We start from the raw sequence: 20,241 nt of genomic DNA on the forward strand, positions 1-20,241 counted from the left end.
ACAATTACTAATATACGTCTTGGGGTTATTTTATGGCTATTTTAGAGAGAAGCCTGCACAGAAAGCTATCCGTCCTGATGTCCTGGGAAGTCTAGCATCCAAGTGGCACAACCAGTGCCCAATTAAGTAGCTGTCTGGCTTTTGACACAAGCAAAGGCTGTAATTGCATCTGCAGCTGCTGATTTGCAGGCGTGATTTTGACACTCTGGTAGGGCTCTGCTCCTTGCGAGCCTGGACGGCGTCCAGACCTCAGGAGGCATTGGCAGCTCCTCTCTGCCCGGGGCCGGCTTCCCGCTTCCCATCCTTCTTCCCTCTGAGTTTCTCCCTCTCCTTTGCTTCCTCTCCTCTGTGGCTTTGCATTGGGCATTGCCTTCTCATCCCACATTGGCCTTTTTTTCCCCTATCAGCGTGTGGGAGATTGTGGGCCAGCAGGGCGGGGGCCTCTCTGTCCTGCGGACGTTTCGGCTCATGCGAGTGCTGAAGCTGGTCCGCTTCATGCCCGCCCTCCAGCGCCAGCTCGTCGTGCTCATGAAGACCATGGACAACGTGGCCACCTTCTGCATGTTGCTGATGCTCTTCATCTTCATATTTAGGTGGGTGTTGGGTGAGAGACATGGATCCCTGGTCCTGTGGTTGCTCTGGGTGCTCAGGGGTCCCTACCAGGGCTTTTCTGAGCGAGCAGCCCCATTTCAGTCCAGTGCTGGCTTGCTGGCTAATTCCTCTTAACTCTGGCCAATTGAGACGTCTGTCTTTGCAAGATGATTTGCAAGGAAAATCTTTCCGCTGGAGGATTCCTTGACATCCCCCCAAGACAGCAGTCCTGTTACTTAAAGATGAGCAGAAAGCCAGGTGCTAAAAATACTGCCAAGGAGAAGGGCAGCGTTCCTAAAATACAGCCAGCTGTGCTGGTGCTCGTGCTCTAGCCTGGCCTCTGTGCAGAAGTGAGGATCTGCAGTGGAGATGTTAGAAAAAAAGCTTGGTGTGACCCTGAATTTTTGGGTTTTGGTCTAGATTTCACAAAGAGCCTGGCCCTTGTAGCAGCTGCTTCTCCTGCAACCGGAGGGCTGACAAAAGCCCGTCCTTTCATGGAGCAATGTTCCTTTCCCCAGTGAGACACTTTGCTCGAAACACCGTTTGCTGCCGTGGTGCTGAGCAGAGCTGTGACTAATTTGATTATTCAGGTTACTGGCCAAGAGCAGGGGAAAACAAATTATTCTTTTAGCATCAGTCTGAAATGAAAGGTATTCTGTTTTCTTGTCAAAATCGGGAAAGATGTTGTGGGTCCCTTGATAGGTTTCATTGAGGCATTTCACAGGAACCCTTTTTGTCTTCCTAATTCAATTTAAGCCTGTTTTGCTGAAAATGTGTCATTGCAAAACAGAAAGTCAAAACATTTTGTTTAGAAAATGTTGAAACAGAATGTTTTGACTTACAAAAAAAAAAAAAAAAAAGAAGAAAAAGAAGGATCAGGCATGCTTTTTGGCTGAAACCATGTGACAGGTCTGACCCAAATTCACAGTCTGTTTGCATGATCTTGAGGTATGTTTTTCAGTGAATGACTGATTCATCTTAAAAAAAAAAAAAAAAAAAGAAAAAAAGTCAATAAAATGTTGCCTGGCTGAAGTCAGGAGGCACAGTCAGCCCTGCCGTGTGGCTGCTCCTCAACGCCGGCCCCCGTTCAGCCCATGCGCTCTGCCTTGCAGCATCCTGGGGATGCACCTCTTCGGCTGCAAGTTTGCCTCTGAGCGAGACGGTGACACGCTGCCCGACAGGAAGAATTTCGACTCCCTGCTCTGGGCCATCGTCACCGTTTTCCAGGTACAAACCAGAAAGCACCCAGCTCGTGTGCGTTTTGGGGCTGCGGGGGCTGGGGATGCTTTCCATGGCATCTGACAGAGCTTAGCGAAACTCCTTGCCACGGCAGGGAGAGGACCTTACACCACGAGGGAGGGGACAGAGGGGGTTTCAGGCTGTATTAGCAAATAAATCAGAAGGCTAAAGAGGAGAAACCCCAAGGCAGGAGTTGCACGGACATGCCCCTTGGTGCAGGGTGGAGCCAGGGAGCGTGGGGGACGGTAGCTCCTCCAGCTCAGGAGATGGTTTGGGGCACATTTGTCCTCCAGAGGACTTGTCTTCTGGGCAAGCAGAAGTGTGAGCCCTCTTGCTGAAGAAGCACTGAGCTGTGCTGAAATAACGACTGTGGTTATAGCTATGGGTGGCAACCCAGAAGTGGTGTGCGTGTCTGTGTCAGCGGACACCCAGCGCACTGTTCTCTGGTGTCTCCATGTTCCTGATACGTTTTCTCTGCAGATTTTGACCCAGGAAGACTGGAACAAGGTCCTCTACAACGGCATGGCATCTACCTCCTCCTGGGCTGCTCTCTACTTCATTGCTCTCATGACGTTTGGGAATTATGTTCTCTTTAACCTGCTGGTGGCCATCCTGGTGGAGGGTTTCCAGACAGAGGTAATGTCCTCACGCTCGTGCCTTCGCTGTCTTTTAAAGTTTTCAGGGCCTCCAGACCAGACCCAGGAATTTTGATTTCTGAAATGGGCAGCAATACATCTACAGCAGTGGTACATGAAAAGAAGTGGGGAAAATATAAGGTCTTTTCTTTTTTTCCCTTCTTTTTCCTTAGTTAGGGTACAATTTAATACAGCAAGCCCTTTAAGTGAAGGGCTTAAATGAAAGGCATTGTTAGCGTTTATGCAGGAGGGAGAATTCAGCGGTGAGTCAGGCACTGCGGATGGGATAACTGCTATGACAGTGTCTCTGAAATGCTTCTTGCCGTGCTTGTGAGCTAGATTAAAACCCCTCCTAAAAACTTATGCAGGCTGCCGGGAGATTAGTCTGATTGCCTATTTGATGGTCTGTGCTGATGGAGCTCCTCTCATCCCCAGCACTGCAGTGCTCTCCCCAGTTTAACTTGAATGGGTCTTCATCCCTGCCAGCTGGGAACCTCCACAGGGCAGCTGTGGGCTTCCGTGAAGGGTAGGGGGGGTGGTAGCTTTGAGCTGCACATTTTTCCCCCATACTGTTCAGCTGGGAACGAGCGAGCATGTCGGCCAGTCCCCAGCGTTGGGACCTGCCATGCCCACTGTCCTGCAGGGGTTGTCCAACTGCTGAGATGGTCGGTGGGAGCAAGGAGATTTTGCACCCTACCTGGGGTTTAGGGAGGGATATATACCCTAAAACCATCCACTGGAATCTGCTTGTATGGGCTGTGCTTCTACGCATTATCTTTGCTTTTTATTAAGCATGCTGGGGTGACTAAATATTATTTAAGATTTGTTGCTTATCATACTATCCTACCAGTTTATGAAGGGCTATGCACAGAACCGTATTTATTTTTATTATTATTTTTTTTTTGCAGTGCAGTTTAGAGTTACGTTAATGGGGTCATACCAGGAGAAGATAGCTAGAAGATTTTTTTTCTCTTTTTCTGTATCGTCTCTCTCTGTGTTGGTGCTTTCCTGTTTAATTGTTATTGCTGTAGCTGTTGCTCTCTGTAACTCCCCCCCTGCCATTCAGCCGAAGGGAAGGTCACTGCCAGGTTCTCCTCAATAGCTCGATGTTCCTTTGCCCAAGTGAGAAGAGGTAAAATCTCCTTGTCTGCTTGCGGAGTGGTGACGGCTTCGAAACCCACCCTTTGCTCAGGCTAGCAAATTGATTCTCCAAAGGTCACCCAAGTGGAGGAGCCCCCTCGGTCCCCACGTCTCGCTGGCCAGGGCTCAGCCTTGCAGTGCAGCGTCCCCTTTTCTGCCCCCCAAGTCCTCAAGGGCGGTGACACCCTCAGCCAGCGCCAGCTCTGCAACCTGGCCCCACACTACGAGCATCCCTGAGCTCGCCCGCAGCACGCTCCCACCCGCACACCCCACATGCCCGTGGCGCTGGGCAGCAATTTCTCACGCTTGCTTTGCGGCCAGCTGGTCCCGCGGCACGGCTCGCTGTAAGGTCATGCCCTGCCTTAATGCTCTGTGATTTTCTTCCTCCAGCCATGTCCTTAAGGTTATGTCTTCCTCGCGCTGCTACCAAGAGGCGAGCACAGGTCGCTGGGACCAGGACCCAGCGCAGCCCCCGAAGCCCAGACCCCTCTCTGCCTTTCAGGGCTAATTCTGCCTAACCACGGCAATTTCGATGGGCTTGCACTTGATTTGTGTAATCTGCAACTCTGCTTACAGTGCTGTTTGATGTCTCAGCCTTTAGGATGGCATTTTAGTAATTACCTTCCTTCCACGTCCTTGTTATCCTGAGCTCTCAGCGCTCCCCCAGTAAATGGAAACGTGATAAAGACAAACCTCGGCCGAAGCCGAGCTCTCCGCAGCAGACGGGGAGCGAGCACATGCCGAGGCCAGGAGCCTGAGGTCACCGCGGTGGGAGCCAGCACTGCCGCAGCAGACGGACCCTTGCCCGCCAGCTCCAGCCTCACAGCTTTGTGTTTATTCAGCTTTGCTCCTCCAACACATCTCATTCTGGTTTTTGCTAGCAAGCGCACAAAGGCTCCTCTCCGAAGCAAAATTAACAGAGAGATCATCACTCGCTGTAAACAAACCCCTGCATCTCTCTCCAGTGGTTGCACTCAGCCCTTCTCCTGAGTTAGGTGTTTTTCCATTCTCCTTCAGCTGTCTGGGCTGAAACTCAATCCCAGGGCTGCTGCCTTTATCTTCCTGGTCCTTGACTGCCTTCCCTCAATCTGCGAGCACCTCGTTAATTTTAGTGCATGGCTTTGCAGCCCCAGTTGCTAGGCAGCAGATGTATATAAGCAGTTGGGAAACAAAAAGGACCTGTTCCAAACTTTGAATATGGAGCAATATATTTTGCAGGGTTGAGTTTCTTTCCCTTTCTTTTCTCTCTTTTTTTTTTTGATAACCTGCTTCTCTCGTGCAAGAGGTACACGCAGGACTTTATGCAACGCAGTTATTTTTGGACGCGCACTCTCTGATTTAACTTGGGTCTGGCGTTCGTGCAGGGAAGGTGAGCAGGGGACTCCGTTTGATGGAACTGCTAATTTGAAATCGCTGCCTGAACTCTCAGGTCCCTGCCCTTGGGATTTCTCTCTTCGAAGCAAACAATGACTCCTCTTTGTCAGACATAAAGCTCCTCTCCCGAGGGACTTCCTGACAATATTATCTCCAAAGCGTGTTCTTCCATTGGCGATCCTCCCAGTCTCGTGTTCCCTTGTCCTCCCTCACTCCTGGCTCTGGCTCTCCCCCTGACTTGTGCCCCCCCGGGGCCACCCCCAGCATGCCCACTGGCCCCTGCCAGGAAAGATGCTGCCTGCACTCTGTGTGTAGCAGCAGGAAACAGCGCTTTGACTTCTGAAGAAGACGACTTCTTCATTTTCCCTTTGTAGAGATTTTTGGATGGTGTTTTTGTTGCATCCTTTTGCATTCCTATCAGCTTTGTCGGGATTGTCCTTGTGAAAGAAAAGTGTCTCCGTGTTTTCTTCCGATGGCTAGTCTACACCTGTCTCTTTCTTATAACCACAGACTTTAAATTAAGTGTCCGTCGTGTGGCTTGCAAGAAACTGTTCTCCCACACAGACCGCCAAATTGATCAGTCTTAAACTCTTCATCCCGGCCTGGAGCAGGGCAAAATGGCATTGCCACATAGAGGAGCAGTTAAGGAGGGGGTACCCTGTGCCTCCTGGTGCCCCACACCATGCGCCCAGGGCTGTGCCTCCTTCCCCAAGTGCTGCTGGGGCCGACGGCAAGCAGAATGGTGCAAATATCTCCAAATGGGCCAGAAAATACTGATTTCTGGCACTGTGAAGAGGTGCTGGAGGTATTTTACCTGGCTGTAAGAGGAATGATATTGTGTTAATCAAACATTCATTAAAAGCCTCCATTGCTGCTTAATGACAGCATAATAAATAGAGATCCCATTATGCAGCTGCAAAAAGGAAAAAAAAAATCGTGTTTTCAATAATTAGCTGGTGTTTCATTAGCACAATTATCACTTAGGAGCTGAATCAAGCTCTCTGTTTGAAACACTTAATTTAAAGGTAAGGCTGGCCTCTTTGGAGGGCTGTGCTCCACCTGAGGTCTTCCACCCTCTCCCCGCAGAGCCGGCTCTCCATCGCGGCCGCACGCTGCCCTTCTCCTTCCCCACCTCTCCTCGTTTTTATCCCGATTGATTGATCGATTTTTTGACTCCCCGCTCCGTTCTGCTGTTGAAAGTGTGAAAATTGAACCCCCCCTTCCCCTTCCTTCCCCCCCCCCCCCCCGCCCCCGTTTCTCCTTCAGGAGATCTCCAAGCGAGAAGACGCGAGCGGGCAGCTGAGCTGTATTCAGCTGCCTGTCGACCCGGCGGCGGTACGTACGCCCACGCATGAGCCCACCTGTGCCCCCCGTGGTTGTGTCCCTTGTGGTGCCTGGTCACCTTTCCCATCGTAGTAGCTGTCGTGCTTTTGGGGGTTGTCGGGCTGGTGTCGTTCCTTTCTTTTTGTCGTCCTCATTGTCAAGTCAACCTTGGTTATGAGTCCTGTCCTTCTCTGGGGGAGCCGCAGGAACGAAGGTGGGTGCTTCGGGGTGGCTGATGGGGCTCCAGCCCCAGCTCTCGCCGACCCCTTTGTGCAGCCCTAAAATGGGGTAGGCTCTCCCAATGGGGCTTGCAGCAGCTTGGTCCGAAGTGTGCTCACAGCCCGGTCACAGCTGTGGAGGTGTGGGTGGTGATGCTGGGAGCAGCTCCTGGCACCCAAGGGACCTGCAATCCGTCCCCTGAGTGCACGGCTGTGGGTGCAGGAGCCCCACGCTCTGCAGGATGAGGTGGGATGGAGGCAGCCACCGCTGGAAGATGCTCTGGGGTGTCCAGGGAAGGTTGGCTGTGATGTGGGGTCCCAGCGAGACTCCCCCACACATGGAGCAGGTCGGGATGAGCGGGTGGCAAAGGGCTGCAGCAAGCCGCACATCTCCCAAGTGCCGTGTGCCCCGAGCCTCGCTCGTCTGCCGACCTCATCTTTCTCTTCACCACCCCCTTCCCTTTCTGCCCTCTCTAAGACGTCTGGCTTTAACTTCAGCACAAAAGCCCTTTTCCATCATATCCAAATGCACTCTGTCACCGCGGGTACACGCTGCCTTAGCCGCGGTGCCGCGGGGTCCTTCTCGATGTACCCTTGTTTTCCCGAAAGGCTTGTAACTCCCTCTTCTCTCCTAACCCCTTTTCTATCCAGAAAGGCAAACTGGGAGTGCAAGAACAGGTAACGGGCAGCAGCCCCGGGCGCGGTGCTTGCCACAGCGTGCTGGGGCTCGCGCTTGCTGGTTCGCAGGGGACGCTTCTGCCCCCCCGCTGTGGGGTTTGGTGCTGGGGGGAGTCCCCTGTGGCTCCGCTTCCCCACCTCGGCACACATCTTGTTGTGCACCCTAAAACTTTCCTCCGGGCTGTCGAAGAGCACTCCAGGAATATGAATTACGTCGGATTTTTTTCCCATTATTTATTCATCTTTAATAACCCATTAGGGAGAAGTGAGTAATTCCTGGCAGGTCCCCGGAGCTGCGGAGCCGGCGGCGGGAGCGTCCCTGCAGCCAGCTGGAGCCCGCGCTCGCTGGAGCCAGACAGCCCCGAATCCAGCGAGGTTCGGGCCAGCCTGGCTTCACGGCCCCCTCTCGCAAGGTGCATTCCTGACCTTTCCTGCTTCCTGCAGGGCGGGCTTCCCTGAATAGCACAGAAGTCCTGAGTGCTCAGGAGGGGAAGAGAAGAGCCAGCTCTTCGCATCACACTCTCTTTTGCTTTAAGACTGTGTCTGAGAGTGTCCAGCCTTCCTGGAAAAGAAACAAAAAGAAAACAAAGCGAAAAAAAAACCACCCTAACTGTTTAGCAAACCAGCTGGGGAGCAGCAGAGCTTACCCCTCCAGAGTCTGCCCTAACCAAGAGGTGCACAGCACTGGACCTGGTGTCGGAGGCCATTCTCCCTCCGGACCCATGCTGCTGTGGTTTCCTCCAGGCTGGAGCCCCTCTGCCTTTCTCTCACCAGGAACCCAAGCACCAAACCTCCACAGGGGCTCCCGGGGTGCAGCTTGGCCTTGGGTTGCGGTTTCTGGGGCTCCTGGTTTCTCCCAGCTGAAGTAAGGGTCTGCTTGGCTTCTCATCCCGGCACCCTGCCTCCCTTCCCTGCCCTCCTCCCTCCTGATGTGCCTCACGCCGGGGTCTGGTGCCCATTGCCAGAATGTCTGAGCATTTTCAGCCCCAAATCCCTCTCTGTTGGATGGGCATCATTCTGGCAAGCACCTTTTCCTGCCAGATGGGTCCTGACTATACCACACCCTAAGCACCTTTCTGCAGTGCCAATGGACAGAACCGTGCAGGGAGGTCCCTAAGCGGGTCTGTGCCACGAGGCTGAGCAAGAGCCCAGGCACCACGCTGCGAGAAATGGTAAACCTCGTCCCTCCCCTCCTGAGGACAGGCCCGTGTCCTCAGCAGCTCTCAGGATTTGAAAAGAGGCAGTGGAATTTGTGTAAATCCCCCAAACTTCTGCTTCTGCTGTATTGCAGCTGGAGGGTGCGTGGCCACCCAGGGGCAGCTGTTATCAGGTACCTCTTGGAGCCTCTTCCGTCAGCTGCGTGGGACAGTCAGGGTCCCTCGTGTCCCTTCTGAATCTTCACTTGTTTTGTCGAAGCATCGCTAGAAAGAGCCATGTGAATGCCCATGCACAGGGAGTTTTAAGCTATGCTACAGAAATTGAGAGAGATGAGTAGGGTCAATTTTTGTCCCGAAGTTGCTTGTCAGATTCCTTCCCTCATATCCACCCAGTGTATGATTCCAGCAGCACAAAAAATAAGCAGTGCTTTCTGGAGGTGTTTTTTTTTCTTTTTTTTTTTTCCCCTGATCCTTTTCTGGGGTTGCGTTTGGAATCAGAGGCAGTCTGTCTTCCTGGTAGGAGGTTAATTAGTCTGTGGTATAAATATGTGCATGCCTCATTTTGTGAAAGGTGGTGTTGCATCATGGTACAAAACGCGGTGGATCCGTAGGTGTGTTGTTGGCAGTGGGAATCCATTTGTCGGAGGGGTGTCCGTGCGGTGCAGCCCTCCATCCTCCCTGCTGAAGCGCTCTGCTTTGCTCCAGGGTGACGCTTCCAAGTCCGACTCGGAGGGCGATCTCTTCCCCCGCAGCCTGGAAGAGGAGGCCGGACTGAAGAAGAACTTGTCAAACCCAGCCTGTGAGTAGCAGCCCCGGGACACCCATCCCTGCTGCAGAAACCCCGCTCTACTGCGAAAACCATGTGTCCTGGATGGGGAGAGCCCTCCTGGGGAGGACGCATTCATCCCGGCCTGCAGCAGGCTTGTGCTGTGGGGTTGGAGGGCAAGTTGCAAAGGGAGATGCGATGGCATTCAGGCACATGTTCTTGCTGCTGGGCACGAGGTCTGGGTGTTTGAAGCATCCCTGCAGGGGCACAAGTGAAGGAGCCCCCCAGGGGGAGCGAGGAAGGAGGAGGATGGAGAGGAGAGAGGGAGCCCAGCATGGGCACAGGTCTCCAGGGGAGGAGCTGGCAGGGCTCAGTGGAAGGGTTAAGGGGCAGCAGATAACAGATTTGCTCCCCTTTCTCATCAGTGCCTGATCCCATTCCTAACTTACATCCCGCTCTTTCCCTGCCATGTTGGAGGAAGGCTCTCGGCTCTCCAGATGGCTTTTTGGTCCCCACCCTCCCGACACTTGGAGGAGAAACACCTCCCATGCAGCTGCTCCTCCTGCCCGAGAGGAGGCTGTGAGCATGCCCCAGGATCGGGGGGCACCTAAACACCACTTGTGTCTTACAGTGATGGCCCTGAGCGACCACCCAGAGCTGAAGAAGAGCCTCACCCCGCCGCTCATCATCCACACCGCCGCCACGCCGATGCCCATGCCCAAGAGCGCCGTGTTCAGCGAGGCCGCACAGGGCTACGAGTCGCGCCGGGCCAGCGGCGTCTCCGTGGACCCCGCCACCTACGAGCTCAAGTCCCCGGTAGGGACCTGAGCATCCTGTGGATGCTTCACAGGCACCCGCCGGGCTCACGGGGCTGTTTCGTGTGCCTGAGCCATGTGGGGACAGCCCGACACAGGTGGGTGGCATGGTGCTGATTCTGTCCCCATCCTTCCTGCAGCCCAGCGCCCGCAGCTCCCCGCACAGCCCCTGGGGCGCCGGCAGCAGCTGGACCAGCCGCCGCTCCAGCTGGAACAGCATCGGCCGGGCGCCCAGCCTCAAGCGGCGGGGCCAGAGCAGCGAGCGCAGATCCCTGCTCTCTGGAGAGGGGAAGGAGAGCTCGGAGGATGGGGAGAGCTCGGACGAGGAGCGCTCCAGCCGGGCCGGCAGCTTCAACGGGTCCTTACCTCATCGCATGGAGTCGCTGGAGACAAAAGGCTCCTTCGACCTCCAGGACACCCTGCAGGTGCCTTCCCTGTACCGGACCAGCAGCATGCACAGCAGTCGCACCTCCACCTCTGAGCACCAGGACTGCAACGGGAAAACCTCTCCAGGCCTGCTGGTACACCAGCTCCACCTGGACGACCCCCGGCAGGACTGCGATGATGGCGATGATGAAGGCAACATGGTAAGGAAGTGCCAAGTGCTTGCTTTTGGCTTTTTTTGCTTGACCGAGTGCTATCTGTACCTGTCTTAAGAGCATGCTGGTGGGTACAAAACTATGGCCACTGCAAGAGCTGGGTGTCACCACCAGCCCAGGCTGAGGGGCACCAGCAGAGCACCGGGAGCAATGCAGGCTGTGAATAGTGCCAGAAGAAGGGCAGGCGTTATGTTAAGTGTTTCGGTACTGTATCAGATAGCTCTGGATGGAGGTAACAGGTTCCAGGAAAAGGTGCGGCTCAAAAGCTATCATGACAGTACATGCCCCCATCATGGCAGTGTGTGCCCCCGTCCCTGCAGGTATTTAAGAGACATGTGGAGGTGGCCCTGAGGGACATGGTTTAGTGACAGCACTCGGCATGCCAGGCTGGTGGCTGGACTTGGTGACCTCGAAGGTCTTTTCCAACCTAGATGATTCTAAAATTTTATTCTAAGATTGTATGCTTTTCTGTTCTTATTTTTTTTATTATATTCAATAAGTAAATTTCCCTGCTCCCCAGCCATTGTTTGGCTTTCAGCTCCCACACACAGGAGCAGACAATTTCTGTTGACATCAACAGGCAATGTGAGGGCAGGGCTTGGCCCACGAGTCCCACGGAGGCATTAGTCCCGTAGAGACAGTGGTAATTTCAAAGGCTTTGCATTAATTTCAATATGAAGAGGCATTAGTCCAATAAGTGTCTCTTTTTCAGCGGCCTGAAAAGTGCCATTTAGGAAACGTTAGCTAAAAGCATGGCAGCGGGAGAAGAAAAATCAGCTGTAATTTTGAGCTGATTAGAGCGCCAGATAGTAGAGAGGCATCTCCAGCTTTGCATATTCTCCGCATCCGCACTTCCAAATCAAGGCACGTAATTTGCCACGTGCTGCTGCTGCCCAAAATCGTGCAAATGCCACCAGGACTGGGGGGTTTCAGAAACTCCAGCAGCGGGAGGGGAAGAGTGGGGCAGCACAGATGGAGGACACCCACAGTCCTGGCCCCAGCATGTGCATGGGGATGTCCTCAGGACAGGGGCATTTTGGGGTGTTTTCAGTTGTTTCCAGGTTCTCTCATTGTTTCAGCTCACCTTGTTGTTGGCTTTAAAGATGTGCTGGTCTGGTGGGTCATTTGGGGGATTGCTCGGTTTGTGCCGGGTGAAGCTGAGGGGTTTTAGGTACAGCCACGAAATGGTAATTGGGGCGGTGCTGAGAACATACGAGCTGTAGCTTGTAGGCATGATTTTACTATATTTCACTGAGTTTGTTGAATGAAAATGGGATTTGGAGCATGTGAAGGGATGTGAAAGGCCGCGGTGACTCCAGAGAGCGAACAGGAGAAGAAGGAGAGTTTGTGTTGGCAGAATGGAGTCACTCAGCCGTAAATCGCCTTTAAAACAAGCCATTATCCCATTACATCTCCAGCATGGATCCTCAGCCTGGGATTTTTACTGATTGTCTTAACCTGGTTTTTAACCTCCATAAAATAAATTGAATTTTTAAGAATAGGAGAGGTAATTATTTTCTGAAAAAGCACTACTGGAAGTGATCAGGAGACCGTGCTCTTTATAGCTGGCTAGGGATGGTTTTTATGTCCAATGTGTGCTGCTTTTTCCAGCTCACCTGGCACAAAGATCCTACAGGTACCTTCTTTGCCCCCAGCAGCTCCCCTTGCGTTGGACACCTTGTGATGGGACACGTCCCTCCTGTCCCCCTCCCATCCCACCCGGCCCCACAGCTCCAGCCAGCGCTGACAAGCTGTTGAATAAGATGCGTGCTTTTAATTTTTATTATGGCAATGGTGGCTGCTTTTAGGGGAAATTAAACGTCATCTTTCTGCGTGCTGATGTCTGGCCATGCAGGATTAGACCAAAGGTCCCTGCCCTTTCCGTGGAGTTCTCAGAAGCAAATGCCTAGGGAAAGAATAGACAAAACAGGGTAAATAAAGCGTGCCCCTGCCCGTGGTGCTTCCACACTCGGCAGCTGGGACATCCTCAGCTGGCGGTTGCCTTTCCCCGTGCTCCAAAATGTGCACTTACTGCAAATTGCTAAACCAGACGGATCGGAAAATATTGCTTAGATTAGAGAAATGAGTCCCCAGGTTGCGGAGCTTCCCTTTGTGATTGCCTCCTGACGTTCTGGGGGTTTCTTTGCCCCTATGTGAGCTTTGACAAAGTCAGAAAAAAATGTCATTATTTTTTAAATGAAAAAAAAAATATTCAAAACTCCCCTACCACCAGAAGAAGAAAAGAACTCAACTGTTACTCAGATCAAAGCAATCCTAAATACGCCCTTCTGCAACAAAGCTTAACAAGCTCTCCTTGCTGGATGGTTTTGATTGCCTCTGCACAGAAATAAAAGGAGGTGCAAAGGCTTCGTTTGGATCTCCCAGACTCCCATTATATTAGTGCAGCTCCACTGCCTTCAGAGAGTTTATTCTGAATTTACATTTCTCAGAGGGCCCCGAATTGGGCCCCTCATCTCCCTTCTCCCCAGAAGTACAAAGTCAGGGAGGGCAAAATCTGTTCTTCAGGGTGTGAATGTAAATAAGGAGAAGCTTCACCAAGATAGCGATCTGCTACCTGCTTGGGTTTGTGTGACTGTACCTGAGGTCAGGGATCTGCTGGGGGACCTTTGCTGGCCGGATCTCTGATCCAGGCTGTGTTACAGGTCGCTGCACATGCCAGCTGCAAAATTTCTGTGGTCTGCAGAGAGAAGAAAAACTCAAACGCTGAGTGCTCAGAGTAGAAAGCGAGGGCAGAGCCAAGTGTCCCCTCCTCCCAGGGGCAAAATCCCCATTGCATGTTGCAATCACAGCTCGGATTCGCTCCAGCTATTGCATTTTTTCCTGTGATGTGCAGTCCAGCTGTTCCCCCAAACCATTCTAGCCTGCCCCTGCTGCATATTTAAAATCAAATAATCAGGTCCCGAGTGCCTCTGTGCAGCTTCGAGCTTGCCTGGAGGTCTGTTGCTGCTCGTAGCGCGTTTTTCAGCGGTTCCCCCCCATCCTTATAATAAATCTTTTATAAATCTAACCCTTTCCCTGACTCGGAGGAGTGCATCAGTCATCTTTTAATGCCAGCTGCCTTTCACCCTCAGAAGTACATTAATATCTAGAAGTCATAAAAAAAGAAGCTATTTAGCAGCAGCTCTCCTTCGCACGGGCTGGGGGAGCCCTGCTTGAAGGTGTGGGGTGAAGACAACATCACAGCCCATCAACAAGCATTGCTGCCCCCAGCCCCGTGTGCCCCCGCATCCGTCCCCATATCAGCAGGGGGGCGGCTGCTGTGAGCAACTAGGTTTTGGTGAAGCCACCAGCACCCAAATTAAGGAGTAGTTTTCTTCTCTCCCCTCCCCCACCCTAGTCTTTATTCATCCTGTCCAGGTGTGTTTTATGAACAAATAGATGTGATTTAAACAACATAATTGATATATTGCTTCGAACATAATGCGGGCTTAAGCAGCAATCAGGCTGATTGTGCGCGGCTGATGTGTGTCTGGACCTTGCAGAGAAAGCGTTTGATGGGACTTGGGCTGGAAGAGCTCGCTTTTTATTTCACAGATATCTTACATTTGGCTCAAATTACCCAACTGGGCTGTTTCACTAGTGGAAATCTGGAGTAATTCCTTTGACTTTAGATTTATGTGGATGTACCGGAGGACAGCACTCAACCCTGGACAAAGCAGCCAAGCTGCAGCCACGGCTGCCCTCGTGTTGACACGGTGAATAGGGATGCGATGGAAGATCGCTTTCTGCCTTTGTTATCTGATTTAGCCTATGAACTCAGAGCTGCAACAATTAGACAAACCCCAGAATATCTTTGGCATTAAAATTGGACAAAAGGAATATAAAGAAGCATTCTGTGCTGCTGACGCATTACCATTCACTACAAATCCCCATGATAAATACCAGAACTGCTTTGAATAATAGATACTTCTGGAAACCTTCCAGCTCGCAAAATGAACTGGACCGAGCTGCAGCTATTACTCCACGTCCAGAGGCTGGGGTAGCAATCAGTGATTTTGCTGCAACTTTGAACAGACACACAATTTTATCCTTTTCTTTTTTTTTTTCTACCTTTGTTAACTCTTGGATAATTTAACAGTCTAGGCTGCTAGGAAGGATAACACATCCCTAGGATGCATGCTCTATTAAATACAGCTTAGAGTGAAGGGAGCAGTTCTGACTCCTTGCCTGGAGTTGGGAAAGGAATGTGAGAACAGCCAAGATGTGGCCAAAACCTACTGGTGTGCCATGGCCTGGGCCGTTTGCATAGAAGGGGAGGGAAGGACGGACAACCAAAGGAGAGGGGTAGAAAAACCCAGCTTTTTTGTTAGGCAGGCTTCTCTTGTAATTTTCACAAGGTTGTTTTCATTTTCTGAAGGGTTCAGGTTGTCACCAAGTGCTTTCATTAAGATGGGCACTACACTAGCTATTACCCATCGCTAATGAGACCCCTGGCTGAGTACATGTAGGAGCAGAAAGCATTTCCTCCATTCCACTCAATTACCCTAACAAATCCCATTTTTACAGTCCAGAGTACCTCAAATTGCTAACAGTTTGGCTCAAAATGAGCACAGAATCCCCCCTTCCCCGTTTCAAAGATGAAATGCATGCAAGTGCCTAAGCCCTGCGGTTCACCCTGCTCCTTGGGTGCCAGCGGTGGTTCCTGCACTGTGCTTCGTGGCGCTGTTTCCAAACACCTGCAAAATAATCTTCCAGGAGCCCTGCAGCCGCGTTCCCACACCTGTGCAGATTCAGGCCCACGTGGCGGTGGGGAAATAAGGGTAATGAGTGAGTGAGAATTCATTTTTATTTGTCTGCAAATGTGAAGCATTGAGGTGATGTTGCACGCACCGGTCTGTGGGTTTGTCTCCCGGTGCTTTGATTTGAAAGGGCTGAGGAAGCCCCGGCGTGGTGGGTGAGGAGTTTGGCTGGGGAGCTGGGTTCTGGGTGGCTTCCGCTGGTGGTGCATGAGTTCACAGCACTGTCAGGGCAATTTTCGTAAAGATCCTGGCCTCCCTTTGGAGACTCGTGGCTGAGAAGTCAAGAAGACCTAATCCAGAGGCTGTCGCAGCTGGGACAAGGCTTCCCCTTGGCACTGAGATTTTCGTGTCTTTACTTGACCTGTTGGCCATGGCATTACAATCTGCCCTCCTGGCCTCAAATAACCTGGAAGTCTAACATATATGTGTGCATGGCTAAGGATATGCTGTGGTTTCAAGTCGGAATTAATTCGGGGGAGTTGGAAGGCCCGTGCTCATCCAGGAGGTTAGACTGGCCACGATGTTCCCTTCTGGCTTCGTAATCTTCTGTCTAATCTGTTCATGCTGAATGAGAGGCAGATGCTTGCCATCGTGTTCCTGGACTGAAACACAGGTCCCAAATGGCTTCTTTGGCTTTCCAGTGGTGCACAGCCACAGGATTTGACCCAGCAAGCAGCAGGAATCCCTCCCTCTGTTCCTTTTATAGCCTTTGACATAAGCACTATACATAATTTAAAAAACAAACAAAAAACAACTCAGAAGAGTCAGGTAAGCATCTGCTGAGAATCTGGAGGGTCTGTGGCTGATCTGAGCAGGTTATCAGTCCTCTGGGACAAGGGATTTACTTACCAAGTCCATCCCCTTGGCTAGCCACGTGCTGAAGGCAGGTACTGTGAGCAAGGTGAGGCCCCGTGAGGTATCAGCACCAGCACAGCCCTCACCTGGCCTCAGGAGCTCTGTCCCCTGAAGGCCTTTTGGGACAGATCATTTTCCTTTGGCTTTATTGAGCACTTGGGGATATTTGTTTAGTGAAAAATTGCCCTGAATCCTTTGCTTGGGAGCTTTGGGGGTTTTAACTGTTCTCTCTGCTTTTCCCTCCTGGTCCATCTCCGCTGTACGTTTTCCTCATAGAGCAAAAGGGACCGAGTGAAGGCTTGGATCCGGGCACGTCTTCCTGCCTGCTGCAGAGAGAGAGACTCCTGGTCCATCTACATCTTTGCTCCTCACTCAAGGTAGGGTCACTCACGCAGCAGCGGGATGCCTGGCGTGGATGTCCCCTCTGCGATGGCTCACTGCCTATGTCCCCCCCGTGGTCCCTACACCACAGGGTGCTCTGGTGCGGGCACAGCCCCGGCATGGGAGCATTTTGTGGTGGTCCACAGCCCGGGCATGGCTAGGGCTTCATCGAGGTCGTTGTCAGCTTTGTCGCTGATGCCAGTGCTCCGCAAGTTTTTTATTCAGTGGAGCAAAGAGACTTGGAAGCGAGGGGGAAAGGAGCTGCATTAAGCAGAAAAATCTAATTTTGCACCTGGTGCACATTTACAACACAGCAAAGGGCCCTACTTCACCTGCTAAACCGCCTCTCAGCCCTGTCTTCTCTGTCCTTCCCCTCCCTCCGTCCCTCTCCCACCAGCCCCAGAAATCTGCCCTCTCCTTACCCCAGCGCTGCCCTTCCCAAAGCCTGGCCATGAGGCAACCGGGCTCCGGGTTCCTGTTCTCCTTCCTCTGGACATTAACCCACGCTTAATGAGGGTTTCCCACCTTTGAGCTGGTGGGCTCTGGACAGCATTTGAGTTCATTCATAGCAAGATTAGAGAGATTTTCAGAAACAGACTTAGGGGAATGTAATACGACATTATAAATCCCGGGTCAGTGTACAGCCATCTGTCACAATAAATAGCTTCTGTCTCTTTGTTCTGTGTGCACTCAACCCTTACACGCTTGCTGGAGGTATTTCTTCCTTTATTTAAGTTAAACCTGAACTCTGCGGACCAGGCAGGGGCCAGATCCACACCTGGCTGCCTGTCCAAGCTGGGGAAGCAGCTGCTCCACTCCAAGAGAGCCAAAGTCCTCTATGGCTTTAACCGGGGCTTGAAGTTTGTGGCCCAAATTTGACATCGAACTTTGTAGCTCGGGTCCTTTTTTATTCATAGCCAGATCTGCCTGCAGCACGGGGCTCTGCCAGGGAGGGGGTTGCAAGACTGTGGCTCATCTGCTGTGCAAACAGGGTGCTCGATTCCGCGGCCGTGCTTCGGCTGCTGCGCAGGTGGGAGCGTTTTCATCCCCAACCAGCCGAGCATTAACAGCTAGTCTGTGTGTTGTCTTTTTTTTTCTCTCTTCCTTGGCAGATTCCGTCTGATGTGCAATAAAATCATCACGCACAAGATGTTTGATCATATCGTCCTGGTGATCATCTTCCTCAACTGCATTACCATTGCCATGGAACGACCCAAAATCGAGCCTCACAGCGCTGTGAGTTTGAGGTTAATGTTTTCTGTGCTCCAGGCTGTCGTGTTCCTCGTGCAGCCAGCTCATGTGGCTTGCACCCCACCGCCGTGCATTTGGGCTCTCTCTTTTCCTATTTTAAATGGGAAGCTGCCAGCATATGTGTTGAATTAAGTACAGCGTTTACCGAGGTAATGCTGTCCCAGGAAAGGCTTTTCACCATCTCCTGCTCCGTGCACTGGGGCTGCTGCTCCCAGCTCTCTTGGTCCCTCTCCAGAGTCCCTTCAAAGAATGAGAGCAGAGATCGTGGTCTGCCACTTATCGAGGCTCCCCTAATAATACCCCATTTCTGCAAGCATGATCAAGGTCTTAATCCATGGCATAAGCATGGCATCTGTCTCAGTTTCCTTCTCTGATCAACCTTCAAACACTTTTCCTCTCTCAGCACAACGTTCGTTTCATCCATCTGTTGTTCACGGGCACGTATGTATGGTGCGAAGGGAATGGGGGAAACTGTTCATTTCATACTTTTCTCTCCCTTTTGTCTATGATCTTTGTTGTGACACAAGCAAAACTGAATTGATATGTGCACTGTAATTCCATTTCCCTGAACCATTTTGCTTTAATTGACTGCGTAATGATTTTTCAAACCAGACCCTCACAGCACCAACTTCCATCAATCAGAGGGGCAGAATCATCCAGTTGCTCTTTTATTTTAGCATAGGTTGCGGCTGAGATATATGCTGGGTTCTTGCTGATGTATTGCAAAAGACTGCTCATATTGCAATCGTATAGGATCCTGTTTTGTTGTCGTAGGCGTGTCAGGCTGTTCATTTTCGTGGATCTTCAATGTTAGACCTTAAAACTGGAGTCGTGGCTGCTCTGTGCCTATTTTAAGCCTTCCCTAGTAGTCCTCCTTACTGAATTAGTTTGCCCGGAGGTTCTTCCCCTAAATCCACTTTTTTTTTTTTTTCTCTTTTGATTATTGTGCAGCCATGGAGCACCAACTCACAGCTGTGAGACAAGAGCAGGACTCCCTGCCAGCCAATCTAGCAGGAGGAAATCACCCTGCTGTTCCCCAAATGGGACACCCTTGAGATCCTAAATGCTTCCTTGGAGCCCCTTGCTGTGTCCTTTGAGAGCCACCATTCACCAAGGCTGGCTCTGAAAGGAACGGTAGCTGCATGGGGATGGAGGGAGCGGTATGACATGCAGAGTCAGAAGAGCCCACAGCACGTAGCACAAAACAGCACTGCTACCAGTATAAGAGAGGATGGACGAGCTGTGGTGTCCCCAGGCACTGGCAGAGTGCAGAGAGGAAAGGAGACAGGGACCAGTGTGAGGCTCCTCAGCATCAGGTTGTATCCAAGGGACCCGAACTGGGTCACTCAGGGCAGGAGCTGAGCTGAGCCGTGGTCTAGGAGCAGGGGGATGCTGAGCAGTGGTAGCGAGCAGGGCAGCCAGGAGGAGTGCCCAGCCCCTGCTCGCACTGATGGAGCTTTCATCTGGAAATGGAGAGAGTTAGTTTAGCTTGAGTTGTTTAAAATAATTGTACTTTGCTTCCCCGAGCTGTGGATTTTCTAGCTTGTTCAAGCGAGTTCTCTTTCCCTGCCCCAGTTTCAGCTGGCTTATCGGAACAGGGGATGCTGTTGCTAGCCAACACGCGCTTCCCATTTCAGAGAGCGCGACATGGGCCGTGGAGATTATCCTTCAAAATAGCCACACGCTTGCCAGAGAGGAATGTAATATCCTCAGTCTCCTCCATGCTATTGCTGTTTTATCTCCAGCACCACAAGCAGGTCCCTACCCTCTTCCTCCCGCACGCTGCCTCACCCTCGCAGCAGTCTTTTGTGTGGCAGTCAGCGGGCGGCCGGAGATGTTCCCTATCACAGCTCACGCAATCACAGTGCAGGCCTAGGACCTAATTAATTATGGGCCCAGGATGGAAACAAGCTACTCTGTGGTTCCTGAGTCACTTTCAGTAAATCATGATCTGACAAGCGAGAGAGTTGCCAAGGTGTTTTGTCTTGTTTAAATTGCATCTCATTTTGAGTGAGAGATCTGCATCTCTTACAGGACTGCTCTGTAGAGAGCAGCAGAAATAAATCCAAAATCGTTATTAGCAGAACCAGGGCCAGTTCAATTGTATGCACACATGTATACATGCACACTCCCCACCTTTTCTCCAGCTTCCACTTTCTGCCATCCATTTCTCAGCACAGGCAATCAGAGATTGCTTAGGGATTAGGGAAAAGTGTAATTTATTTAATGGTCATCATTAAAAAAGAAAGGTTTCTGCTAACTACAGATAGGGAACCGGTCCATGGCCTCATCTGTAATCGCTTTCTGCTGTTGCAGAACAGTGGCAGTGAGGACTGCATGGTCTGGTGGATAGCACAGGGGACGGGGAGATGAGACCGCCGGGCTTCGTGCCCGGGTCTTGCCTGTGGCTTTGGGCGAGTGATTCACCCTTCCGGGGACAGGTCTCAGCTGGCACCAAC

General features: G+C 51.7%; 1 protein-coding gene across 1 annotated transcript in view; it reads left to right on the forward strand.

Annotated features, from left to right (window-relative positions):
* Positions 1–20,241, forward strand: part of CACNA1G (calcium voltage-gated channel subunit alpha1 G) — a 129,418-nt gene that overhangs the window by 65,156 nt on the left and 44,021 nt on the right. Inside the window, exons 12-20 of the mRNA XM_050714371.1 lie at positions 408–593; positions 1,704–1,818; positions 2,311–2,466; positions 6,246–6,314; positions 9,061–9,154; positions 9,753–9,937; positions 10,077–10,523; positions 16,427–16,527; positions 17,644–17,767. Of these exons, the coding sequence (XP_050570328.1) occupies positions 408–593; positions 1,704–1,818; positions 2,311–2,466; positions 6,246–6,314; positions 9,061–9,154; positions 9,753–9,937; positions 10,077–10,523; positions 16,427–16,527; positions 17,644–17,767 (1,477 nt within the window). The remainder of the gene's footprint in view (positions 1–407; positions 594–1,703; positions 1,819–2,310; positions 2,467–6,245; positions 6,315–9,060; positions 9,155–9,752; positions 9,938–10,076; positions 10,524–16,426; positions 16,528–17,643; positions 17,768–20,241) is intronic.

This window comes from Cygnus atratus, chromosome 18 (assembly GCF_013377495.2).
Source record: "Cygnus atratus isolate AKBS03 ecotype Queensland, Australia chromosome 18, CAtr_DNAZoo_HiC_assembly, whole genome shotgun sequence".
NCBI classification, from domain to species: Eukaryota; Metazoa; Chordata; class Aves; order Anseriformes; family Anatidae; genus Cygnus; species Cygnus atratus.